Source organism: Phasianus colchicus, chromosome 6 (assembly GCF_987193195.1).
Source record: "Phasianus colchicus chromosome 6, bPhaCol1.hap1.1, whole genome shotgun sequence".
NCBI lineage: Eukaryota > Metazoa > Chordata > Aves > Galliformes > Phasianidae > Phasianus > Phasianus colchicus.
Genome location: NC_143441.1, coordinates 43,128,475 through 43,146,138, shown reverse-complemented (window position 1 = coordinate 43,146,138; position 17,664 = coordinate 43,128,475). Strand labels below are relative to the sequence as shown.

General features: G+C 43.8%; 2 protein-coding genes and 1 long non-coding RNA gene across 6 annotated transcripts in view; 1 reads left to right on the top strand and 2 right to left on the bottom strand.

Moving 5' to 3' along the window:
• Positions 1–209: 209 nt before the first annotated feature.
• LOC116244372 (isopentenyl-diphosphate Delta-isomerase 1) lies at positions 210–4,504 on the bottom strand. Of its 2 annotated transcripts, none has more exons than XM_031615986.2 (5): positions 4,340–4,504; positions 4,037–4,200; positions 2,989–3,081; positions 2,275–2,405; positions 210–1,841 (listed from the first exon to the last, which is right to left on the bottom strand). In XM_031615986.2, the coding sequence occupies exons 1-5, from the start codon at positions 4,480–4,482 to the stop codon at positions 1,524–1,526; spliced, it is 849 nt and encodes a 282-aa protein (XP_031471846.2). In that variant the 5' UTR covers positions 4,483–4,504; the 3' UTR covers positions 210–1,523. The 2 variants fall into 2 exon arrangements, with proteins under 2 accessions (XP_031471846.2, XP_031471847.2); XM_031615987.2 differs by having other exon boundaries at positions 4,037–4,197; positions 4,340–4,503.
• Positions 4,505–8,169: 3,665 nt separating this feature from the next.
• LOC149917573 (uncharacterized) lies at positions 8,170–9,464 on the bottom strand. The gene is made up of 2 exons (XR_016467874.1): positions 9,388–9,464; positions 8,170–8,780 (listed from the first exon to the last, which is right to left on the bottom strand). It is a non-coding gene; the product is annotated as an uncharacterized LOC149917573 (long non-coding RNA).
• Positions 9,050–17,664, top strand: part of WDR37 (WD repeat domain 37) — a 45,764-nt gene continuing 37,149 nt past the window's right edge. Inside the window, exons 1-2 of one of the 3 annotated variants that reach the window (XM_090143107.1) lie at positions 9,050–9,253; positions 14,762–14,793. The gene's annotated coding sequence lies outside the window, so the exon portion shown is untranslated. Of the gene's footprint in view, positions 9,254–9,622; positions 15,903–17,664 lie in introns of those variants that run through there. The other 2 variants (XM_031615988.2, XM_090143106.1) reach the window with 2 other exon arrangements.

Genomic DNA, 17,664 nt, shown 5'->3' with positions numbered 1-17,664 from the left:
ACAGGATTTTAAGAAGTGTTTGGGAAAACTTTGCTGTTGTCTTTATGCTCACTGTTTCTATGGTAGGCTGTTTTCCCAGCTTTTTGCCCCGAGTTGACTATTTGAACTTGTGTTAAAATAAAACCACACCTTGTTCACTCCCAACCATATCACTTCAGTGCTTACTCAGCATTTTGTTCCCATGTCTAAAAAGAAAAGCCTAGCCCAGGTTTTTAGGTTAACAATTTTAATAGTCAGCCCTAAGTGAACATTTAAAAGTAATTCAGGTATTTCAGAAGGTATTCAAAAGAGGCTACTTAGGTAGTGTAGCCGATGAAACCAAATTCAAGACATCTGTTACACTGCATTGCTATTCCCTCCACCATTTTTCGCTTCAGGTTAGCATACAACAACTTGGCCCTAAAACCTCTAAGTGTAGAACTATGGACACAACTGGGATGAGCAACAAACAAGAAAAGTCAGATCTACCTTGCCATCAGACACAGACTAGTTAAAATCATGTTTCACAAGAAAGGGAAAATCAGTGTGGAAAATACCCTATTTCACTGAGAAAACCCAGAGAAATTAACTTCAGAAATCTACATGGGGTGGCTGTGGCTTAGCTCTTACCCTCTAGTAGATTTTCTAATTGACTGAAATTAAGACTTTGTGTATGCCTATAAATTCTCAATCTGAATTTTGGAGTTCAGGAGATTTGAGCTTTCCAGGACATTGGGAAGAAATCAGATGTTGCAGTAGAAAGTTTGTCTCAAGCTGCCTCTGTTTTCTGTAAGGTGAGGAAGACTCTCCATCGCAAGGACAGGCTATGGTCAATAGGGAGTTACCTACCATCTACATTTAGGGTAATTAAACATTACTTTCTAATTAAAGATGCGCAGTATTTGCTCACTAAACAGGCAGGGGATGGCTAAAAAAATTTAAAAAAGAATTTCAAAATCAGTGTTTATTATCTAAAGCTGTAACACATCGTGTAGCAGTGCAAAGTGAAATTTAGTCCACACAGATGATCCAATTACTTGAGCTTTCACATGTCTGATTAACTACACAGTACAGCAGCCAGAGAGATCTTTCTGCAATTAAAACACTCCTGATCACTTTGAATTAATTGTTTTTCTTCACAGACTCTGTTCTGTCACATCAGTGCAGAACTCACATGGGTTTGTAATTGGCATTCTGGAAGTTGTAGTGATATAAAATTGAAAATGCACCATCTCTAATGAAGGAACTGGGCAGGAAGTGCTCACACTCCCTTACAGCACATGTAAGTGTGCAAGGTGGCAAGAGCAAACTGGGTACACACAGGCTGACGGTTCTTTAGCACCACATGAGGTAACAGAAAGATGAATCAAGGAGGTTTCTTATGTTACTGGGATGGAAGAAGAAGTGAAGAGATAGGAAAAATCATTGGCTATAACCATCTGTTCAAAGTCACTTGTTAAACATGCTCCAGGTGGGCCATTTTCCCTGCACTTGAGTTACCACACAGGCATCACTTCAGCCGTCAGCATCTCTCACTACAGCTATTACATTCTGTGTATTTTTTCATGATCAACAAATTTGTTCAAATTAGGTAAGTTATCCCACCACTTAAAAAGAAAGGTCTCTGCAATTAGTTTAAACCAGGGAGTAATCTTGACTTCATTCCTCGAGGCTTTGTCCAGAAGTTGCTTCAGTTCTTTCTGGGTTACATAACAGTAGCTCTGGATCTCATTGGGATCAGGATTCAGCGTTACATCCTTCTGCACAAATAAGATGTAGTCTATCTCATGTTCACCCCAGATCCCATCAGACTTGGCCTTGTAGTGAATTCGTGTCAGATAGAAGATTTCTTCCGGAGTAACCTACAACCAAAATACACGTTAGGACCAGCAGCAAAGCAGAATAGCTGAACTGCTTGACAGCACAGAACAATTGCCAGATACTACTCTCTTCCTAGGAATTTTTTTTTCAAGTGTACAATTGCAATGCATTTAAAAATATATATATATATATGAAAAAAGTTATTATATATTGACCACGTAAACTGCACAGCATTTCTCTAGTTAGGCTTACCCTGTAAGTTCAGATAATATTTACCAAAGCTTAATGTACGCTTAGGAAAGCAGTGATGAACAAACATCTGCACCTGGCCCTTGACAGTCCAGAATAAAAGAATTCTCCAATTCATCAAATCCTCTGCATTTCTAAAGTTAAATTCAGTTTTAGATTTCACACCTGTGAGATGTGAAGACTCTTAGTGCTGTTAAGAACCCCCCTCCTTTCTCCTTCCTTTACCTGCTCCATAGGAATTCCTAACTCTGCTTTCATTCGTCTCTGTGCTGCTCTCCGAACTCCAATGGCATCATTTTCTTCCAGTTCCAGTGGGTGGCTCAGTGGATGGCTACAGCAAGTGTTGGTAAAGCAATCTGAAAGAAGTTTTTATCAGTACACTTTTGACATTATAAATTGCTACAAAAGCCCTGAGATGTAGAGCAGCCAATCAACACACCGCATTTTTGTTTCTCATTCATAGAGGATGGTCAGATGTAAAGGAGAATATTTCTACCCCTTCTTCTTCTTTCTATGCATACTTCTGGATTTGTCTCTACCAAATACTCCTTTGTTCTTAACCAGAGGAATTAAAACACTCACTCTTCACATCTACCAAAACAATTTCTCCAATGTCATTAAATGTGTCTTGCGACAGGTGAGTATATGGTGTTTATCCTTACTATAAACAGGACCAGACAAGTCAGGGAGCAATAATTTCCCAAGAGCACATATAATGATAAGCTAGTGCTCTCATTATGTTGCTCCATCCACAATAAATGCACATCCCAAACTCTTAAAAGTATCTCCTTTCCAAATCAGGAAATCCTGAAACCACTGCAAACATTTTAGAACTTCACGTTACGTTCTGCAGGAGTTGCACTGCAAAATTAGACTGGCACATCTTAAAGCACTGATTTAAAGCAATACATTCCATGTGCAATGTGTTTCAGTACTTACCTGGAAATGTGATTTTAGCGTTTGACCTCTGCTGCAGTAACAGTTTATTTTCTGTATTAAATAAGAAAACACTGAACGCTCGGTGCAATAAACCTAAAAAGCAAAAACACAGAAAGCTGTTTTACGAAGGAAAAGAATCATGAAAAGAAAACATAAGGCTTGGAATTGCTCAGTTTACTGGTAAACTAAATTCAAAATTCAAGTGTTTAAAAGCAAGGATTTGAGGAAAAACTCAAGAGCTTTCCCTTGGGTTCCTGTGCCAGTTTATGCTAAACATTGAGGTTAGAAGAGTGTAAGAACAATGCAGCAGAAGAGTTACATGAAGCTCTGCCCATTCACCAGTCTTAAGATGGACAGCCAGGCAAGCTAAGGAGGCATCCAGCATTCAAAAAAAGACACAACACAAAAATCCTGAAAAAGGTGTAGGAAATTTAAAGAAGATTTGAGAATTTCAAAATGGCACTGGAAAATAAACTTCTTCAAACACAGAACAATCGCCTCTTTATTTTCCTTCCTGTCCTCAACACAACTTCTGTATTTGTTGTTCCTCATTCTTCTGGGAAAACATTCTCCTTGTCTAGAAAGACGGAGGGCACAAACTGCAAAGTTCACAAATATGACTAACCCAAAGGAAAGCCCATCAATTAAAATGACAACAAAAACCCTTTCCTAATAGAATTGGCTGAAGTGGATCACCGTGTTCTTCCTCCACGTTGTTTTATTTTAAAATACGACATGTTAAGGCCAACAGCAGCCTGTTGGATCACCAGAGGAGTGGTCAGCAGGGCGAGGGAAGCGATTGTCTCCCATTGCTCCGCCCTCCTGAGACCCCATCTGGAGCACTGCAACCAGGCGCAAGAAAGATGCGGCGGTGTTGGAGCGGGTCCAGGGGAGAGCAGTGGAGGTGGTCAGAGGGCTGGGCAGCTCTCCTACGGAGAAAGGCTTTAGGAGCCGCGCTCCTTCCACCCACGGACGCACTGCCGTAGCCGCCAGCATCCCGTAAGGACGCCCGGCCCCACTCGGCTCGGCGGAAGGTCGCAGCGCCCACCTCTGTCGATGTTCTCATTCAGATGGCAGTTCTTCTTCGTGTCCGCCCCGATCCGACGGTCGTTCTCATCGATGAGGATGCACATCTCAGCCAGCAGCTGCACCTGCTGCTCGTCCAGGTGCTCCGTGCTCACCTCGGGCATCGTGACGGCCGCGCAGGCTCTGCTGAGGGCAGCGAGGAAGACAAGAGCGATGCGGGGCTGCGAGGCTCCGCGTAACCGGGCCGCCGGACAGCCCTCGCCCCGGGGAGCGCCGCCCGAGCTTTCCCTCGCAGGCCGCCAAGCGCAGCCCCGGCCCGCCTCACCTCACGGCCGGCTCCGAGCGCAGACGGGCGGCCGGCGGCAGCGCTTCGCGGTGACCCCACGCGCTGAGGCGGCAGCACCGCCCCTGAAGGACGGCGGTCCCGCGGCGGCCCACGGCAACGGCCCGGCGCAGCACGCGCCACATCGCCGTCACTCCGCCGCCGCCAATAGCGGAGCGTCCAGGCGCTGACGTCACCGGATCGCCCGATCGCCCCACCGCGCTGCGGGACTGCCGGGAGGAGGGGCTTTCACTCACTGCGGGGTAAGGCGTCGGGCGCAGCCAATGGCGACACGGCTGGGTGGAGGCGCTAGCCAATAAGAACAGGGAATAGCGGAGAGATAGCCAATAAGAGCGAGGAAACCTCCGGCCAGAACCAGCCCAGCGGGGCGGAGCCGCGGCCTGACTGGGGGGGTGTGAGGTGGTTCCTTATCTTGAATCGCCCGTCCTGAGCAAGGGGGGTTGGGACTTGTGGACTTGCAAACATCCTTCACCATATACCTCGTTCACCATATACCTGACTTGCTGGCTTTATTGCTCCAGAGGAAAATAGATCATAGAATCACAGAGTGGCCTGGGTTGAAAAGGACCACGATGCTCATCCAGTTCCACTCCCCTGATCTGTGCAGGGTCCCCAACACCAGACCAGGCTGCCCAGAGCCACATCCAGCCTGGCCTTGAATGCCTGCAGGGATGGGGCATCCACAACCTCCTTGGCAACCTGTTCCAGTGCCTCACCACCCCGTGTGAAAAACTTCCGCCTCGTATCTAACCTAAACCTCTCGTGTCTCAGTTTAAAACTATTCCCCCTTGTCCTATCATTATCCACCCTTGTAAACAGCCGTTCCCCCTCCTGTTTACACGCTCCCTTCAAGTTTTGGAAGGCCACAATGAGGTCTCCCCAGAGGCTTCTCTTATCCAAGCTGAACAATCTCAGCTCCCTCAACTTTTCCTTAGATCTGTCATATTTGCAAGTCTCCCTTCCTTTCATTAATATAACCATGTATTAGCTATACAAATCTGTCAAAATAATCTAACTGCCGAGGACATCCAGCATCACATACAGAGACAGCCCAGTTGACAGCACATTCTCCCAAGAATGAAGCTGTGCTGGCAAAGAATCTTCTGCTCCAAAGCCAAAGGTGCTGTCTGTAAGTGAGGCAGAGCTGACGCTCAGCAACATTTACTCAGGAATGCTGCTCTCTGCCCTGCAGCAGCGCTGTGCCCATCACAGAGGCTGAGCATGGTGCATGCAGGTTACAGCCTGCCACACGCTGGGAGGTGAGGAGCAGCTCACTGTCAGCAGCAGTTTATAGAAGACAGTTATGGTGTTGGTCAAGCACTGAAATTGCCCAACTCATTGATTTTTTCAGGGACAGAGAAAGAAACGCCTTTTCTGGACAGGAATCGAGCACAGGCAAGATGTCAAGGTGAACTACTCAGATCAGGTCATTCTACATGTGCAGATATACACAGTGATTATTCAGGCTATGCAATGGAAGCACACAGAAGAGTGTTCCTACAGTATGAGGAAGATATTTCCTCCCTAGTAATGAAGCATTTTAGAACCTGACTGTCAGAAATGTCTGTCTTTAGCTCTGGGCAGAGAAGCAAAGTATTTCACCTGTACTGATGTTTGTGAGCAATGTGTCCCAGTTCCCAGTGGATAATAAGAGATAAACGAGCAGCCAGAAAGGACAGCAGAGTCAAAACAAACCCTTATCACAAAACAGACAAGTGAGAGATCTCCCAAGCTTTTCACTAAAAGCACTTTCAGCATCAGGTGTTTGATGTCATCTGTATCATCTTTCATCTCACTCACTCCCCCTCCTCCAGCCTTGCCCTGTACCTTCAAACAAGCTATTTGTGTTATTGTGAAAATAAAACATCATAGCTTTTGTAATGCTATACATTACCTTGAAACCTCAGAAGTTTTGCTCCACCCTGCATAAACAGAAAGATGACACGTATATTTCTTTAAGACTTGATTTAATTTATGCATTTCTTGAAGTCTGCTGATTATTTTCAAACACTGTATCAAGAAGGAAAACAAAGAAAGCAGTTTCTTGTCACTGCTGGGAAGTCTGTCATTTCACCTGAAAATTCAAACAGCTGCAAATCACTGATGGCATTTCATGTCTGCTCAATTAAAGGGAAATGCGAATCCCACAAACTGGAGCAGAACATCTTAATTACCCAGGAAGGTAAACTAGAAGGCAGCAAACTATAGGATAAATAAATGCAGAGTATCATGGCATTGGACCTCAATCTACAACACACAGACTTGTGGAATAAACCTATCCCCTGTAGAACTGAGGTTCTACATTTGCCAAAGAAAATATATTGTTTCTCCATTCATCACATTCAGTCTGCCATTTTTTAAATGCTTCCTGCTCATTTGTTCTAAAGCTTAAGACTGCCAGCTTGCTCTTTTTAGCTACAGAGCTTTCCCAGCTCCTGATCTCCCTGAGGAATCCTTCTAGAAGTCTGCTTCTAGCCCAGAGACATAGCTCTTCAGAAAATATTTGTCTGAAGGATGCAGAGAAAACACTAGCCTGCACTTCATCAGTTCTGGCAGGTAGTACGTCCCTGTCCTAAACAATCTGCAGTTTGCTTGGCCCTTCATTCTTAGAACGCTTTTTCAGAAGGGTGCATTGCTTTTAGCTTGCTTCAGAGGATAGACAGCTGTGATGGAAAGTGTTATGATAGAGAGCTTCTGGAAGCTTCTGCACAGCATAAGGTGATGATAAATAATATAGTAAACAGCACATTTAGCCAGGAGTTATTAAGAAATTTCTTATATGAAGGAAGAAATGATCTCCTACAGTGCTTTTCTCCTCTAGATCTGTTTTTCTTTCTTTTAGTTTGAGCACCAGATAGGAAGCCTGCCTTTTCCTGCTTCCACTTTTGCAGGCTTTGAATTTTTTTTTAATTTTTGTTTTGTTTTGTTTTGTTTTGTTTTGGAGCTTGAATGTTCTATTCTTTTGCTTGTTTCCTAAACCTTGTATCATGCGTTCTCAATCCAGCCATGAGTAAGGAAGGAGAGCTGCAGATGGTCTGGAAGGTGATATCCAGGAAAAAAAAACCCTAACTTTTACCACTATACTAATGTTTATTTAATAACAAAACAGCAGCGACAACAAAACCCTCACTTAACTCTTGATAAGCTGACTAATCCTGCCCCATATTTTTCTAGGCTCCTGTATAGTTATCTAAGTGTCCTTTTTAAAAATCAAGTAGCTTGTGAAAGGCAGTTTGTTCTTCACTTGCTGCTGTAGACTAAACAGTGCCTTGTTACCCCTGGGATGCATATCAAAACCAAAATGGTCACAGGGCTGGTGTGATAGCAGTGCCATTTACCACACATTTCCATATGAGGCCTGCTGGTTTTCAGGTGAGAGTTGGCCCCTATCAAGGAAGAAATCATTTAAATATCATTTCCTTACTGCGGTATTTCACATTGCTTCTTCGGGAAAGAAATGGTGCTATCTTTATTGCCCCCTGCTGTTAGAGAGTGAGTGAGCGAGGGAGGGAGTGTTGCAGAGAAGTGTTACTGCAGGGAAATCTTGGATGTGGATTCATGTGTGATTTCTGGCATTTTTCCCCCCCATTTCTTCCTCCATAAAAAATGTAATGGTACAGTAGTATTGTATTAGGATGATGTGATTTTTGTAGGGATAATAAGGCTTAAACATTTAGCTGGGTTTTGAATCGCTGAGGACTTCAGCTGTGACTTGGATAACATGGCTGAGATAACTGCAATTGCACCGATTACAGACAGAATTCAAAGTGGTCAACAGTGGCATCTATTGAGGTTGTGTTCCACCCCAGACAGCTCTGTTCTACCTCCTGTCCATCTTCTTCTGCTGGTGCTGTCTCCCTCTCCTTGAAGCTATTGAGATATTCTTTTTGCTCTGTTCCCTGCTGCCTTTGGTGGCACTGAAAATAAGGGAACAGGAAAAAAAAGGATGTCCTCAAGCCATTAGGCTGCTTGTCTTGGAACACAACGTCCAGTGAAGATGCCAGTATGTAGCTAAACCACGTGGATTTTGTCTGTGTCGATACAATTAAGGCAAGAGTGCACAAAAGGAGGTAGAAAGGAAAAAAGAAGACAAAAGAGATCGGCTGGCACAGCTGTAGCTGGGAAGGACATGAAAAGAAAATGTGCTAATCATTTTAGCCCTTGCAATAAGGCACATGTTCTCTGGCCTTTCCACGGACCTCTTCTGAGGCTGCAGGCATCTGAGGGAGGAGAGGAAATAATTAGGCAGAGGCCTCTTTTGACTTTCATCATCCGCCGCAATGAATAGGAATGCGAGGTGGAGGCTTCTGAGCGTTAATCACCAAAGGAACAAATCCCATTTCAATTATGAGTTGTACGCTTCAAAGCCAGCAGCCCGCTCGCAGAACGCAGCACTCGCCCTTGATTTACCGTTCCTGCCACGCTGCAGACAAACGAGAATTACGGATCTGGCATTTCCCTGCCAAAACCCAGGAATCCCAGCAGTGCTTCAGGCACGTTTCCCCAGAGGCGCCGGGCAGCCGTTTGCTGCCCCTCAGGGGGGAGAAGCAGCGGGCGGGACTCGGGCGGGCAGTACCGCAACCCCCTGCTGTATCGGCCCCACGCGGGCCGCTCCGACCCTCTCGGCGCTCAGCGCGGCGCTGAGGGAGGGGCGGGGCGGGCCCGGTCTCCATGGCGCCGGGGCGGCGAGCGGGAGCCGCGCGTTGCTTCCGCCCACCGCCGGATGTCGCCGCGAGGGCCGCTCAGCCGACGGGCGCGTCGTTGTCGGAGCGCGGCGCCGGGCTGCTCGCTGCCGCCGTTCCCCTCCCTTCCTCGCCTTCCTCCTCCTCCTCCTCCTCCTCCCCCCGCCGCCGCCCGCAGCCCTGCCCCTTCCCGCCCGCCCGCCGGGGCTGACAGGTGAGTGCGGGGCCGCGCCGCCCCCTCCCCGCTGCCTCGGCGGGGCGCGGACCCTCCGCCATCTTCCCGCCCGCCGCGACCCCCGCGGCCGGCAGTGGATCCCCGGGGGCTCGGGCCGGGCCCGGGGCCGTTACCTGCGTGTTGCTGCCGACGCGGTCCCGCGAGGTGACCTGCGCGGCCGTCCCTGAAAGCGAGAGCCGCCCCGTTATTATTTTTGTAACCGCTAAGCCTGAGGCTGTGGGATCATCCGGTCCCGCAGCGGCCGAAGACGGGGACGCCGGCTTAGGAGGCTGCGAACTCTGTGTGTGCACTGCTGTGTGCGTGAGGAAGGGCCAGGCGTGGCGGCTGGGTAACGCGCGGGCTCAGTCCTGTTCTGTGCGCAGGTGGAGCGGGAATGGGAGGCCGCGGGCAGCGGGGCAGGGACGGCAGAGCTGGCAGAGCCGGGCTGCTGGCAGAGCCGGGCTGCTGGCAAGAGCTGGCCTTGGGCAGCGGGAGGCGGCCTGGAACTCGGCTGCGTGTGGCTCACCTTCACCGTGATTCGTTTGCAGTATTTCTTTCTCTTTGCCTGAGCTCAGTACTGTGGAAATGAATGTTGGAGGAGAATGAGTATATTTCTTATATTCAAAGGTTGAGTAGATTTCAGTTTCCAGGTGCAGAAGGAGGAAACTATGAAGACTGTGCTTGTGTAAAGATGAGGAAAACTTTTTCAAGCTGAGCCTTGAGTCGCTGTTCAGGGCTGTCTGTTCTCAGCGTACCTGAGAAGACAGACTTCTGCCTGTCCTTATCTTTGCAGCTGCCTCTTCCAGCCTGTCAAATTTTGACTTGTTACAATGTTTCCACATATGCTTTCTATAACAGTAGCTCCTGGAAGATTTACTTAAAGAACTGGTGGAACCACTTCTTTGGAGTGATTCAGTGTCACTGAATACACCTTGAAATCATGCACGCTCTATTGTTCAGGCACTCAGTTTGGAACGTCACAGCAGTATCTTTCTCAATAAACAAAGTTCTGAAGCAGTTTTCCAGGCAAGCCTGCTGTTGTCATTTTTCTTTACATGATATTTTAAAAAGCAAGCTGGTAACATCAAGATTTCAAAGATATATTTTCATACAAATAGTTTATATTAGATAAGATCTCTTGCTTGCATGTGTCATTCCTAATGTGTCTTTCTGTATTAATGTTAACATAGCTTTGTGTGTTGTGGGCTGGGGCAATTTATTTGAGAAGTGCATTCATGAGATGTTAGAATTCAAGGCAAAGGGCCATTGTCATTTGTATTTTTAATGCTGCTTTCTCTATGTGAACACTTGTCCTTAAACTAGGTTTATTATGTTACATTTAAATATAACTATCTCTGAGGCTGTCTGATGTGGACATGCTCATACCTTGTCTTACAGTTAAATTTAGGACTTCTTAATAGTTGCTGAGCCTCTTGACTAAAGTGCCTGAGAGTGTTGGTAAGTCATGTGAGGAATCTTGTGAGTGGCGTGGAAATGAGAAGCTTCTGCACGAACTAGAAACTGCAAACCAGAGTTACTACACCATACAGGTAGAAGTGGTGGTGTTATTGGTGTGTTTGTGATGAGGCAGGGATTATGTTGTGGAGTTTGTAGGCCTTGGAGCAAAGGCTTGCAGCTTGTTTTGGGAGATGAAGGCCAGGCTATGAGGCCTGTTTGGGATGCTGCTGCTTCCAACCTCTGCAGCATGGACCAGCACCAGGAATTGGGAGAGTTTCCTTCCAAGCCGGAGAAGTTTGTTGTATTTTCACCATCTGGTGAACCTACTGATGGTTGTGAGACTTAGTGTTGCAGAGCAGTAGGACTGGGGACTTTCTGTGCTGTTGCGTGCTGTCCAGAGATCTGGTAGGCCATACGAGGAAATGCTTAGAGAGTGTGTGGTGTGAAGGTTGCTTATCAGTGCTTCAGGAAAGCATGCTGAGTGTGCTAGACTTAGTGTCAGAGCTTCTTGCTTCTGTTGCTGTCTTAACAGTAAAATATTTTAATTTATTAGCAACTGATGTATTCCTAAATGAGGGCATTAGAGATCATTCTGCTTGCATAAAAACATGCTATCAGTTTATCTGCTATGCAGGTAGTAAAAGCCTGATCATTGTTTGTTTAGAGACAGCACAGTAAGACTCTGGCCTCTAAATGAGCTGCAGTGCTTCCTTAAACAAATACTTTTGTTTAAGGTAAACCACCTTTGAGCTTGAACTTCCTTGGGATTCCTCACCCTCAGGTCTTGTATTTGCATACCTGTGCATGCAGCCAGACTGCTCCTGAGCAGTTAGGGATTTGCTAATACAGGAGTGAGAGCTAAAGGGTCTGTGAGACAGCTAAGGAAACAAAGCGTGTTTGGAGGCTGCTCTTTAGGACTGAGCTGGCAGAAAGTCATTTAGCAGGACTTGATGTTCTTTATTGAACTGTCCAAGAAAAATCAGTTGATCAATACTCATTAATAAAACAAAGCACAATACATATTTGGGTAGATAGGTATTCACAGTGTTAAATGCAAGGTTGTATGGTATGTTGCATGTAGTATTTAAGCTAATTGAAACAGCATATTCAGTGAGTGTGGTTAACACAGCTCTCTAAGGAATGCTGTATGCTTTCAGTACTTCAGCAATTCTACTTCAGAGTTCTTCCTCTGATGATATCAGTGGACCCAACCAGGTTTCTTTCATATTCTGGATAAAAAGTCATCTATTTTTAATAGTAGTTATTGTTTAATATCAGCTAAAATAAGTATATATGGTGAAGGATATGGCTTTTTTGCTGTGGTAGTTGGCAGGCTCAGTCAGTGATGCATTTTGATGGGATTGCAACATTTGCTGACATAGTCGAATTGGCAGCATCAAAGCTTGCTAGCAGCAAAACTGGACTGCTTTATGCTTCAGTTTTGTGTTAGAAGCTTGCTCAGAGTGGGTATTTACTAATGTGCTGGAGTCTTTATCACTGGCTTCCAGCTGCATAATGTAATTAAAATTCATCTGTGCGGTTTCTTTATGAAGGAAGTTGTCACCTTTTCACTGGTTGCTGATTACCCCTCTGACATGTCAAATAACATCCAGTTTTGTTTGAAAGCATGCAGTACTAAATTTAGGAATAAACAAGTCATGCTGTAATGCTTGAGTGCGTTTTGTAGTGTTTGAGTGCACTTATCACTGGTTCTGGCATCATCTGTGATGATCAGGAGTGCTTTTGTTTCCTAAATATTTATCTTTAGAAAAACACCCAGTATTACAAAGAAGTCTGTTTAACCTGAACTTTCTTGGGTGTGCTGTACTCTTGGAATTCGTACTGAACCAACTACATTTGAATATATAGTGTCCTTGAAAGTAATTGTTCACTGAAGTCCAGATGTGGAGTCCTCTGTACAGGAAGGACATAGACCTCTTGGAGCGCATCCAGAGGGCCACAAAAATGATCCCAGAGATGGAACACCTCCCTACAAGGTCAGACTGAGAGAGCTGGGGCTGTTCAGCCTGCAGAAGAGAAGGATTTGAGGTGACCTTATAGCAGCCTTTCAGTATCTAAAGGGGAGCTACAGGAAGGGGACAGACTCTTCAGCAGGGTTGGTGATGATAGAACAAAGGGAAGAGGTTTCAAACTTAAAGATGGCAGATTTTGGCTAGATAGAAGCAAAAAGTCTTTTGCATTGAGAGTGGTGAGGAACAGGTTGCCTAGAGATGTGGTTGATGCCCCATCTCTGGAGACTTTCAATTGAGGCTGGATCAGGCCCTGGGTAACCTGATGTAGCTGTAGTATCCCTGTTCACTGCAGGGGAGTTGGGCTAGATGGCCTTTAAAGGTCAATTCCAACTCTATAGATTCTTTGACTCTATTCTATGACTTCAAAATGGAAGTTTCACTCTTTTAAATTTGACACCTTTGCATATTACTGAAGGTTGTAGGTGTGCAGATTGACTTTCAAATTCCCTTAACTCACAAGTAATACTGTCAAAACTCAGTTATATGTAATTAAGAACTTAATAACTGTAAAAATTCTCCTGTCTTTCCCTTCCTTCATTGCTGCATGAAAACAACACATTAATTGGCATTTTTATTTCTTAAGGTGTTGTTGTTGCACAGGACAGTAATTACTGTTGTAGTAAACCTTTGTTTTTTACTTAGTATGCACTGGAATTTTGTTCTGAAGCATATTTGCAACAGAAAGACCTGAAACTGTGTAAGAGATTTAAGAGCACACAGAAATTCACTACAATTGTTTTGATACAATCCTTTAAATAGTAAGTGCTGGTATTGCTAAAGTTTTAACAAAATGGAGCAGGGAGATCTTGGGTAAGATGGTGCTGAAATTTCCAGACCTGTATGTTGTTTTCAATGAACAAAAAAGGAAATGCAGTACTGTAGCTGTTTGGTCTGAGCTCTGACACTTCTTAAAACATTTTCTTCCTGGCTCACCAGTATCCACACTCCAGGAGTTCCTTTCAGCGGCCTGCTGCTCTTATTCCATGTTCAGAAGTAGAAGCATGCAAGTAGAATTGGTTGATTGCTGCACTGAATTAATTTTTGAGTAGTGAGACCAGTATGCATGGGCAACAAGACCAATGGCATCTTTGTTCAGTGCCATTTCTTTATTGTAGCTGAATAAATTGGTAACTGGCTGCACATCTGCTGTTTACTGTTACTCTAATGAACTATTTCTTGTGAATACATGGTAACATCTGTTACAGAAAGGTAGGTGACAGAACTTTAATTTAACAGACTGTAAAGTATGATTTGAGTTTAATTAAACAGCGTAATTGAAATACCGAAGTGTCTTTACATTCAGGAAGTAGTAATCACCTTTGGTCTCTTTTCTAATCACCTGTGGACTCTTTTTTAGGACATTTTTTTTTTCCCCCTGCTTCTGCTGATTGACTTGGTCAGAAATTCATTTGGTGCCATTCTCCTGAAGCTCTGACAGATCGCTGTGTGAGGAGCACTGTGCAAACATGGCATTTTCCAACACGGCTGAGCAGAAATGCTCAGCATGGTTTAGAAGCTCACTTGTAATAACGGAGTGCTTGTTTGCCAGCGTGCCTTTACTGAATATACTTTAGTTATACCATTCTTTTTTTTCCCTTTTCTATTTTTTTGGAAGCACTTTTCACTTTTATCTGCTCTATTTCTAGCTTCTGTGAATTCAGCTTCATTTATTCAGGAAGCTATTCCCATCCTTCCTGGTGATATTTCACACTGCTTGCCCTATTTGTAAGGGGATGTGGGGGGGAAATGAATGCAGCTTCTCGGAACCCATTTGTAACATTTGAATGTTCTGATTAACACTATGTGACTAATGATATGTGAGGGGTCATTTTAATGCCTTTTTTCTTAGTTTGCTTGACTCAGATTTGTCGCTCAGCCTTGATGTGTGTTCCCTACTCCATTGCCCCCTTCCCATCACCTGCTGTGTTCTAACTACAGATGTTTCAAAAATGTGAAATACTTTGGTTTGTGTACTACTGACTGTTTCACTAATCAATATTTAATGTGGTTTTCATAGGATATGTAACATGACACTGATATTCTGGACAGGTAATTCTCGCTGTTTGACAACCTTACGTAATGAGGGGAATCAGGTAACTGCTAGAAATGAGCACCTGATGTACTTATTTTTTTAGCATCGTATTGCCAAGGATCTGTTCTGTAAAATCAACTCTTGGAAAATCTGCAGCTGCTTACTGTTGCAGCCAGTGTTGAAAACATTTCTGAAATTTCAAAGAGAAGTTCGTGTTTAAAGGGACACCGTCATGACTTTTGTACTCAAATTTATGTCTGGCTTTTATAAACTGGTTGTTACTGCTCCCTTACTGAAAGGTGACGTGGCCTTTTGGTGGAAGTAAGAGTAATATGAAAAGCAGTTAAGCCGGACCCCCTCTGTTCCTCCTTCCTGTCTCTGTGCACATGCCTGCTTGTCGCCTCTCGGTTGCAGCTTTGCTCTGGCTGCGTGCAGCCCGCTGCAGGGAGCTGTGCATGCTTGCTCTCCCAAACAGTGCATGGATGTGGTCACGCTGGGGCTTGAGCAGAGCACGGCGAGTGCTTCGTATCTGGCCTGTTCTGTTCGCTGTGGAAGTAGAAACTCCTGTGTATTTCATGTGAGAATTTCACCCTGTGAAAATAATCATCTTGCGTCCTTGACCGTGTCCCTTTAAATTCTACATGGCACAGTGTGCTGCTCTATAGCTACTGAATATATGTGTCCCAGAGCAGTCCAGAACAGTGTGTTTCTTGGTGAAGTGCTCTGAAATGAAGTAGCTTGGCAGCAGAGGGCAAGTAGAAATTGACACAGTAAGAACAATGCATAGTAAGAGTAACTACAAACCGTATTAATGCCTCTGTATACACCCACAGCTTAGAAGCCGGTAGCTGACAGGAACTGGTTGTTAGATTTCTTTTTGTGGCATTTAAGTGAATGGTGTAAGCTGATTTTTGTGATTGTATGCAACTGTGTGTATGTATAGATGTATAACTGTTCAGTGCATCTGTCTGCACACAGTTTGTTGCATTGGGCCACACTGCAGGAACCTCTAAACTGAAAAGCACCGAAAGAGTGGTTCCCAAGTGAGGTAACAGAGAATAGAAAAGAGGAGAATCTTCAGTCGTGTTTGGTATCCAGTCATAGCTTGAAAAGAAATGCAAACATGGTGAGTGCTGCAAGCCTGTTCCTAATTCTTAGCCATATGTTAAAGAACAGGAAGATATTCAGTGAAGCCCAGAAAATTGGCAGTAACTTGATTACAGGGTTGACTTTTTTTTTTTTTTTAAGTTTCAGCCCTGTATTTCTATGATAGAGGCGTGTAGACACAGGGAAAAATGAGACCTAGTGAAATAAGAAACTATCTAATGGCAGTTCTTTACTTTCTTCTTAGGTTTATATATATATATATAAACCAAATTAGTTACTGCTGATTAATCACATGTGAAAAGCTCCAGTGGGATTAGGTGCGGGGGAGGACTGTGCAGAGTCCAGTGGAAATTAATAAAATCCTTTCAATGAAGAACAGAATACTGGGACGACCTGAATTTTTGTTCTAGATTCCCTGTGGGTTTGGTGTCAGGTTGCTGGAACTCAGATGTTCCAGTAGCTAATAAAATACTGGGTACTTTTTGAGAAGGTGTGAGGATTATGGGCATAAAACCCCTAGTTAAATCCAGTCTTATTTATCTATCTTTATATATTTTTATACAGTGGTATAGAAACAAAGGCAAACTTAAAGCTGTTTTTATTCTTTTAGTAAGCAATACTTTTCCTTGGCTTTACGATATGTTAAAAAGTTAAGAATACCTGTTGAATTCACTAAACTGGTTAAGGTTGGATCTTCTTCATAGTGCTGGTGCTCATTCCTAGCTTGAGATCTGGTGTGTTGGCAGATCTTAAATTGGAAGTGGCCCTGGGTTTGGTTTATATTTTTCTTTGATCAGCTTGTCTGAAAGGAAGCTCAGTTGCCTTGTCAGCTTTGCCAACTCTGCTCTCCTATTTCTCTGCAGACTGTTGCAGTTATTTTAAGTTATAATTGTTGTTTTGGAAATCATTTATGCTGGAGAATGAATTTTTATTTTGTTCTCAATGTTCATGATTAAAAAAAAAAAATTGAATAATAATTCCTAAAATCCTTGGAACATTTAGCAGCTGGTACCTTGTAAAGCTAAAAGTAATTTCTGCTGAATATTGGGTTTAATTAAAAAAAAAATAAAAAAAAATCCAGAAATGGTTTGTTTTTAAAAAATAAATAAAAATATTTTGTCTGAAGAACATCTCCACTTGTTTATGCAAGAAATCAAACACCATTTGATTTTTCTTAAGCAGGGGAAAGCAGTAGATCATGCATGGTAATACCATTCAGTGATACTGTCAGGTGTTGTAAGGATACTAAAATGCATATTTGACATAACAAGCTGCCAAAGTTTAAAAATTAGCAACAGCAGCCTGGCAAGTCAGGCTCACTTTCACTGTCCTGATAGGTCAAATGCACTTTTACTTTCTAAGATGGTGAAACTGTGAGCTGTCAGAAATGTTGGAAAGTCATTGGACATGCATCTGCTATACGTAAACAAGCACATGAACTCAATTTTGTACACTAGTGCTTAACGTTGCATTATACATTCCTAACCTGACAGTGTCCCTAAGTTATCATGTCTGTTTGCTTTCATTTTCCAGCTGGGTTTTAATTTTGCATGCATTTGAGTGAAATATGGTATGTGTAATAATTGTTTCCTGGAAGCGTTTTGGGGCTATTGCTGCTGGTACTCACCAAAGTCAGGAAGGCAATGAATTCTCTTTTCCTTTTGTGGTTGTTTGTTAGCTAAATCAAAAGCAATGCAGAAAATGATCCCATTCTTTATTTGCATAGTAACTTACATGTTTTTGAGTTTAATGTTGTTTCCCAAATAGCTCTAAGTAATAAG

Coding starts and splice junctions, on each gene's coding strand:
- LOC116244372 (XM_031615986.2), bottom strand. CDS start 4,482: ATGTGGCGCGTGCTGCGCCGGGCCGTTGCCGTGGGCCGCCGCGGGACC. Junction 4,201..4,339: donor CGCTCGGAGCCGGCCGTGAG/GTGAGGCGGGCC, acceptor CGCTGCCCTCAG/CAGAGCCTGCGCGGCCGTCA. Junction 2,406..2,988: donor CGCTAAAATCACATTTCCAG/GTAAGTACTGAA, acceptor AACTTCTTTCAG/ATTGCTTTACCAACACTTGC.